Genomic DNA, 8058 nt, shown 5'->3' with positions numbered 1-8058 from the left:
AAAACTACAAATTTATTCAGCATTGTCTTATCTTCCTTGTCTGTTGTGAGAGAGTTCAAAACAAAGCAGTTTGTGATATCCGGTTCGCGAACGAATCATTCGATGTAACCGGATTGACGATGCTGAATAAAGTCTTAGTTTTTTGCTATTTTTGGACCAAAATGTAACTTTTAATTTTCGATGCTTCAAAAATATTCTAACTGACCCTCTGATGTCACATGGACTACTTTGATGATGTTTTTCTTCCCTTTCTGGACATGGACAGTATATCGTACACACAGCTTCATTGGAGGGACTGAGAGCTCTCGGACTAAATCTAAAATATCTTAAACTGTGTTCCGAAGATAAACAGAGGTCTTACGGGTTTGGAACAACATCAGGGTAAGTTATTAATGACATAATTTTGTTTATTGGATGAACTAACCCTTTAAGTATAGAAAATTAAAAGTTTATTGACGTTAACCTTAATGGCCATTTCGTTTTACTGACTGACATACGTTTATTGATCTGGGCTGTGTTTCCCAAAAGCTTCATAAGCTTAAGAAGTTTGTAAAAAGGATCTTGCTAATCTTTATATTATGGTCTGTTTCCCAAAAGCATCGTAACTTAAGTAGTACTTGAAAATCATCGTAGATCCACGAGTCCTCTGGAGTAACGTTAATCGTAAAGCCCTAAGTGCTTCGTAAGAAGACAGATTAATGTTCACCTGCAGGACAATCGGAAGATATAAGTATATTATATATTATTATGTTTAATCTAATATAATATATCTGAGTTGTCTGGAATGCTGCATTAGGTACATTTCAATAAACGATTGCGTACTACAACGAGCCATTCTATAAGGTGACATTTTAGCACTTGCCAAACGGAGAGCAACTCCTAAGTAGCACTTTAAAGGTCACGTTTTTCATGTTTTTTTTTTTTTAAGCTTTGATTGTGTTTACAGTGTGCAATATAACGTGTTCATGTTCATGTGTAAAAAAAAGAACACAGTATTTTTCACACAATTAACTTATCTGTACACGCTGTTTTCACATAGACAGTAAAAGAAATGGACACAGCGACCCCTTTGGAACTCAATTGAGACAAGTGAAGCCCATTTTTAGCGTTTTTTAGCACTTCCGTTTCTGACATGCAGACTCAAACTAAGCTTGATGACGTCAGCAACCTGTCTGACAGATGTAAATGTTATAGTAGCTGTGCGTGCAAACTGCCATCGTTAATCTTGCAGAGACGGCGAGCTTGAGCGGGGAGTTCTTTGGCGTGAGTGAGCAGGAGTAAGTATTCTGATTAATTATTTTGTATAGTATTTTAAAATGTAACGCCAGTACGCCATATTAAGTTAATTGCCTGCGAGCTTCTCCTCCTGTCTGTACGGTAATTTCTCTACTGTGCTACAGACAGTCGAGTGGTTATGACGCAATCGCAATCGCTATTTTTACAAAAACTGTTTCTACGGGGCCATAATGTAACATAGAAGTTAATGGAGCCCTTTATACATTGTCGTGTATCTTTCGAAATAAATAATGGACAAATGGAGTCTTTTAACACCTCAGATGCAAAGTTATTCGCTGTCAAAGTGACGGCAAAATGAATGGGATGTCAATGGAATGCTAACGCAGTGAAGTTCTTCTACAAGATGGTGGCACGCGGCCAACTTCAACTTCCGGTCGACTTCCTTGCTGCCTGTGTTTTCACTGTCATAAAAACAGGCTGATGACTTCCTTGTTCTATGAAGTCCCTCCTTCAGAAACACATAACGAGTTCTGATTGTGCCAGCGGTTCCTGTGTTGTGATTCGACAGCAGCTTAGCACATGTTGCCCTCCTTTTGTTGTTGCTGTTGTTGTTTATAGCAGTATTAACACTGATGTTTCCATGAATGGGATTGTGATGTGCATTATTGACTATTTAAGGTGATTATGGATATGGTTGTTGTTTATCAATAAACTATGTTTTATATGCATTTGGTTTATTTTTTTCAGTTTGTTTTTTAAAATCATTAAAAATGTTAATAGCCGGACAAATAAACCGGTGGGGTGGGGGGGGGGGGGGGGGGGGTTGTATTAAAGAACTAAAATTAGGGAAATGGTGAGCAAGGTTCCATGTCTTTATTTAAAATCAACACTTGTTTTATAAAGAACACTGCTTTCTCATATAACGCAGTGAAGTGGCCCGTGCATATAATTAATAATCGATTCTCGAGCCATCGATATAAATTCAGCACCACCGCCATGGACAGCACCTGCTAAAGTCGCACGTAAGCAGCCTCCTACTATACTCCCAGGTATAGTAAGGGGGAACACGCCTAGAAATGGTACAGGCATACCTTCAGAGTCGTATGGCGCTCTAAAAGACAACGTTATCGGGAAACGCAGCCCTGTTTATAGAATAATTACTTATAATTAATACATATCAGATTAAATAATGTGACTTTAGATATTTGACACGTCTATTGAAAAAAAAAAAAAGAGAACATGATAAGTTTTGGTTTACTAACCAAAAGAGAGAAGCAAATCAGGCTAATTCAGTGGTAAGAAATTAATGTAATGTTAAAGTTATTCATTATTAATCTGTAGTTGTAAAAATAAATTTCACATTTAAGTATTTATTTGGTGCTTAAGAAATGTAAAATCTTGGTTATTATGATACAGTGATACAAGTCACGAAATCTTACATATTAATGGATAAATTCAGTCTCATTTAATCCTCCCTACGATGGTTAAATGTGCTCGGATTATTTTAATGATTAACCTTAAACAAGTTTAAAACTGACGTAAAGCATCGTGAGTGAAATCTGAGTAAAGAGGTTAGGAGAACTTCCTGGGAACCTTCTAACGTTCCCTGTTGATTAGTTAAGAACGTTTTCTTAGAACGTTTGAGGCTCCCAGAACGTTCCCCCAACCTAAAGGGAACATTCTCTTTATGTTAAGAAAAATTTCCTGTCTAATCACCAGGGAACGGTCCCAGAACGTTCTGGGAACTAAAAATTGTTAGCTGGGATAGGCGATGGGAATACGGAGACTCTACACCTGTGTAGCGCGGTGAGCAGGTGGATCCTCAAAGGTCAAAGCGTTGTTTAGTTTACCCAGAAATGTGTCCGATCACTTGTCACTTTCAAAATGCTCAGCAAGGGGTTTTCCTTTGTATTTCACACGCCAAGGAACATAAAAAGTTCCCCAAAACAGTTGTTGTTAAACGTCTTAAGTCTGTTAAATGTTACGCGACCCAACTTGAATGAATTGTATACTTCTCAAGATACTGTTGCTGAAACAAAATGGCATGACTGTTCTTATTGAACAACAGTTAAATGATCACTGACATTCTTTATTATTAAATCTGGCGTAATGTCTCTTTTATTGTTATTTCTATTTATTTATTTTTGTATAGGCTTAATAGCAAATATGCCAATTAAAGGCTCGCTATAAGCCAAAAAGCAGGATGCGTTGTAATCTTACATTCGTTGAAGAGTCAACTCTCTCCCACCAGCCGTCCTAGAAATAGATCCCTCATTAAAACCCGTTGAATCTGAACAATTTCACAGTAGGTATCTCTAGTCCAAAACAAATAACATCCAACAGCTCCACGTGCGCGATCGTGATCCTTAAGACAGATGCCAAAAAAAAAAAAAAAAAAAAAAAAAAAAACACGTTTATTTTCGAGATATGACCACGGTTACTGTAGAAACATCGAAATTTTGCACCCATTAGCAAAAGCAGTCGTGTCATGTAATTTATTCCTGAAAACGCCATCTAGTGATAGACTTAAGACATCATTATAATAATCATCATCATCTGATGTGCAATAGGCTAATTATAGAATGTATAGGCCATCATATTTATTTTTTAATCATCTTCCTGGTGTCTTTTCAGATGTTGGCCTATACATTTTTTTAAGCCCATATGCTTATGTTGCTAAATGTTGATAAATACATTATGGATCAAACTGAATTATCTGGAAAAAAATTTTACATACCCTATGAGTGCTATTAAAAATGCTTTGTATATATAACCATTGAGAGAACAACACCAAAAACAGCAACGACCTAATTTTGGCAAAATAGATTAAGGCTTTATTTCTAACAGTAAAATGCAGCAATAAATTACTGAATGTGCTGTCGAATTCCAATGTGACAGAAGGCATCAGAACAATGTGCTTACAGACATTTACTTTAAGGAATACGAAAACAGTTGTGAAGGCCCTGTTAGTGCTTTTCAGGAGGTCAGTCTCAGCAGCGTCTTTAGCCTGAAAGTGAATTCAAGAAGCGTCTCCTTTTCTTTTCCCATGGTACAACTTAAATATAGCCCCAAATCTTGTCCGCACACCATCTACCATTTGCTGTTTGAGGAGAACTGATTAGCTAGACACAACTGTGTAAGAGGGTTGCTTTAATAAGAACAACTTCCCAAACATTTTAGGTCGCAGTGCATTTTCACTTGTAAATGCTTCTCGACGGCTATTGACCTTTTTATTTGGCAATAATGTTGATTTTTTTGTAACCTACATTGTCGAAATTGTAGGATTAAGTAAGATAAGTTTAATTTGCTATTAATATTCTAATTTTGGTAATTGTTAGAATGGCCATTTGTCTTTAATGCAAATTTAAGGAAACTGAGATGCTGTTCTGATTAAATTATTGCCTAGAGTTGAATTTACATAGAGATAAAAGAACATTTTCGTATGTAGGCCTACAGTGTTTTTTATAACCTAAAGACAACCTAAAATGTTATGTTATTAATTTTAAAAAAGGACCGTTGATATAATAAACCATTTCAAAATGCCTTAATCGCAATTTAACCTTCTCAAAATATAATCATGATATGTCAGTTTCTTTTTTTCATTTTAGCTAGCCAATAACACTCATAAATGAAAACATTTATTGTTTTAACATTTCTTCTATTTTGAGATGAAAACGCTATCGCATACTTGAATACTTAAACCCATAATATGAGTCGTCTAATATACGTATGAATATAATTTGTAGCCTACATTTCCGTGTCTGATTACATTCCTGTAATTTTAGAAAACATATATTTGATTTAATAAAGTCGATTGTGCCTGAGATGCATTGGATTGTTTTCAAATTTATTAACAAATGAAGTTGATTTACAACACAATATAGCTACATAGAATACATATATTTATTTTTTATAAACATACTTTTTCAGTCTTTCAATAAGAACAGTTTAATATTTCATATTGGAAAACAGAGGGGGAAAAACATTGTGAAATCGCTTTCAAAATGATACAAAAATACGGAAAAATAAGGCTTACTCAGGTATAACTTTAAACAACGAAATGAAATAAGAAAGAAAAGAAAAAAAAAACATGTAAAATAATTTCTTTGTACAAATATTTACAAACATTACCTGTACTGAAAGCATTCCTTTTTGATTATGAATTTTCTTTTTTTCTCAAAAGTCTTTACATGACTACATTGATGCGGACGAATTGTCCAGTGCTGCCTATAGTTCGTGCTGTATAGTCTTTAAAATATATATGTCTAAAAAAAAATAGTTTGATTGTCATTGAGAAGGCCATTTAGATACCGCTGCTGTGGACACTGTCGGTAAAAATTGTCCGGAGATGATATTTGACGGGACGCTGAAAATTGGTGCGATGGCAGATGTCCGGGTTAAAGACAGGGACTGTGCGCTCAGTAAGGCAGACTGTACCGTCACGGGCGGGCGCAGGAAAGTCTGTGCGCTCGTGGAGCTGCTGGAGACCCCGATAATGTTTTCTATGCTGAAAGATGGTCGACTGGATGGCTCGGATTTGATTATTGACGCGGTGCTCAGGCTGTTTAGTTGTAACTGGAGACTTGGGCTTAGTTGAGAGTTAAATGCTTTTCTGTTCAGTTCTGCGGAGGACAAGAGAGGCACTGCCGGAGGGAGCATCGGACCCACCGGGGGAATGTACGGGTACTGCAGAGCAGCTGCAGGGTGGGAGTAGGCGGCCGGGTGAATTCCATAGTGGCGTCCGTAGGGATTCCCAATACTATATGCCCCAAAACTCTGCATCATGAGGGCGGTCTGCTCCCTGAAAATGTCCTGCTGGTGTCTCTTGAAGCGTTTCCTCCTCCTCAGAAAGCTGCCGTTGTCGAACATATCTTCCGATTGGGGGTCGAGGGTCCAGTAGTTACCTTTGCCGGGGTTGCCTGGTTCCCGTGGAATCTTGACGAAGCAGTCGTTGAGGGACAAGTTATGGCGAATGGAGTTTTGCCAGGCCGGGAACTTCTCCCGGTAGTAAGGGAAGCGGTTGCTGATGAACTCGCAGATTCCGCTGAGAGTCAACTTCTTCTGCGGGCTCTGGAGGATGGCCATGGTGATGAGGGCGATGTACGAATAGGGCGGCTTCACCAGGCTGTTCTTGGGCTTGCTTTGCATGGGACCGGAGGAGCTCTCCTGAACATCCCCCTTAGACTCTCCCTCACCGGCACTCTCGCAAGGACTGTCGCTGCGCTCCTTCACCTCGATCTCCTCCACCTCATCTCCCCGGTCCTGCATGCATTGGCTCTCGCAGTCGCTGTCCCGTTCCATCCCCTCGTCGCCCTCCCCGACCACGTCGATATCCACATCGTCAGCTGTGAGCACGGTCTGACCGGACATGTTGCTGGCACTGGTGCCTCCAGACAGGGTCATCACCGCTCACTTTACTTCTGGAACAACCCAAGGTAAGAGCACGGTCCGATCAGATGACGACCGGTGACTATAAATGCAGGTCAGTCCCGGCCTGCCAGGAAAACTTAAACTTTAGAAAATATTTCTCCAGTCCGAAGGCTTCTTTACACCTCTTCTCCTTTCCACTGTAGCTATTTCCTCGAAACCTAAGCGTGGTTTTGCACCGAGGAATCAAGATGACACATGCTTTGAAAAGCAGGCTTTAAGGACTGTCTGATAGATTACTTTTCACTTAAAGATATAGTATCAGCCGCGTCACGTGATCCGCCGACGTCAGAGGTCGCGCTGTTATACCGCTGAGCTGAAGTTGTTTCATGGATTTGTCAACAAAGGGAACAACAGTAACATCGCCTCTGTTCGTCCGTCATAGACCATTTAGCGGTGGTGGAGGGGAGAAAATCGGCCTGCGTGATTGAAATCATCTCCAGAGCTGACGTGCATTCACTCGCCCGCGCTAAACGCAAACTTAACTTTTCTTAGGTCAATTAATATTGAAAGCTGCTGAACGAAAACGTCTACAGCTAAGTTAATTGAATCTCTTGCCATTTATATTGTGTGCTCGAATACTGCATGGTTAAACGAACAATTTTAAATATTGTAGCTACTTGTATTACAGTTCTTTATAGAATTCAGTTTGGGGAAAAAAAGGCTACACGATTGTTTCTTTAGATGTAGCAACACTGATTTTGTTAGGTTGAAATAAGTACAACAACAATGGAAATCTCTAAAAACAGATCTTTGTAGAGGTGCTAACGACCCTCATCATGGCTCGTGTTAACATATGAATTAAGTAGGAAATGAGCGCGCGGGTAAATGCAGAAGCCATTCACACGCGCACAGGTGAGCGACGCATGTGGGATATTCCCAAGAAAAAGAAAGCGGAGAGGGAATATGTAAACTCTTATAACATTTCCTGGATCGTTTGAGAAAACGCTTCTCAGTGTGCTTCGTGGGAACTGCAAGGTTTAATTAGCCTATACCGTTTTATTTGTGATTTGTACTTGGTCGCTTTTGTTTCTTGTAACATCTGAGAGATTAAACATTTATGTGATTGTGATTTTCGTCAATGTACAGAAAAAAAGTTCCTTGTTTAGTTTCATTACGTATTTAACCACATATTCCACGTATAGTCTTATCGATCTAGCTTGGAATATCTGCCCAGTTGTAATGAAAATAAAGGCCGATGTAATTGACACTCGAATCAATTATTCTCACCACCATTCTATTAGAGCTTACAAAATAGACTATATCAATTTCGTAATGGAGAAAACTGCTAGAACTGTTAGAAAGCAATTTGTAAAGCTCCATTCAGTGAATCGCGTATCTCTGTATTTTGGTGCAGGTTTTGCAGCACTGCTCTCAAAATAGCCAACTGTGCTG

General features: G+C 38.8%; 1 protein-coding gene across 1 annotated transcript; it reads right to left on the bottom strand.

The window, feature by feature from the left end:
• Positions 1-5052: 5052 nt before the first annotated feature.
• Positions 5053-6934, bottom strand: LOC113050557 (forkhead box protein D3-like). The gene has a single exon (XM_026213616.1). The coding sequence runs from the start codon at positions 6637-6639 to the stop codon at positions 5524-5526; it is 1116 nt and encodes a 371-aa protein (XP_026069401.1). The 5' UTR covers positions 6640-6934; the 3' UTR covers positions 5053-5523.
• Between the last annotated feature and the right edge of the window lie 1124 nt (positions 6935-8058).

This window comes from Carassius auratus, chromosome 31 (assembly GCF_003368295.1).
Source record: "Carassius auratus strain Wakin chromosome 31, ASM336829v1, whole genome shotgun sequence".
Classification (NCBI taxonomy): Eukaryota; Metazoa; Chordata; class Actinopteri; order Cypriniformes; family Cyprinidae; genus Carassius; species Carassius auratus.
This window is presented reverse-complemented; position numbering and strand designations above follow the sequence as displayed.

Excerpts from the sequence above, each read along its gene's own strand:
- LOC113050557 (XM_026213616.1), bottom strand. The coding sequence starts at position 6,639 with ATGACCCTGTCTGGAGGCACCAGTGCCAGCAACATGTCCGGTCAGACC.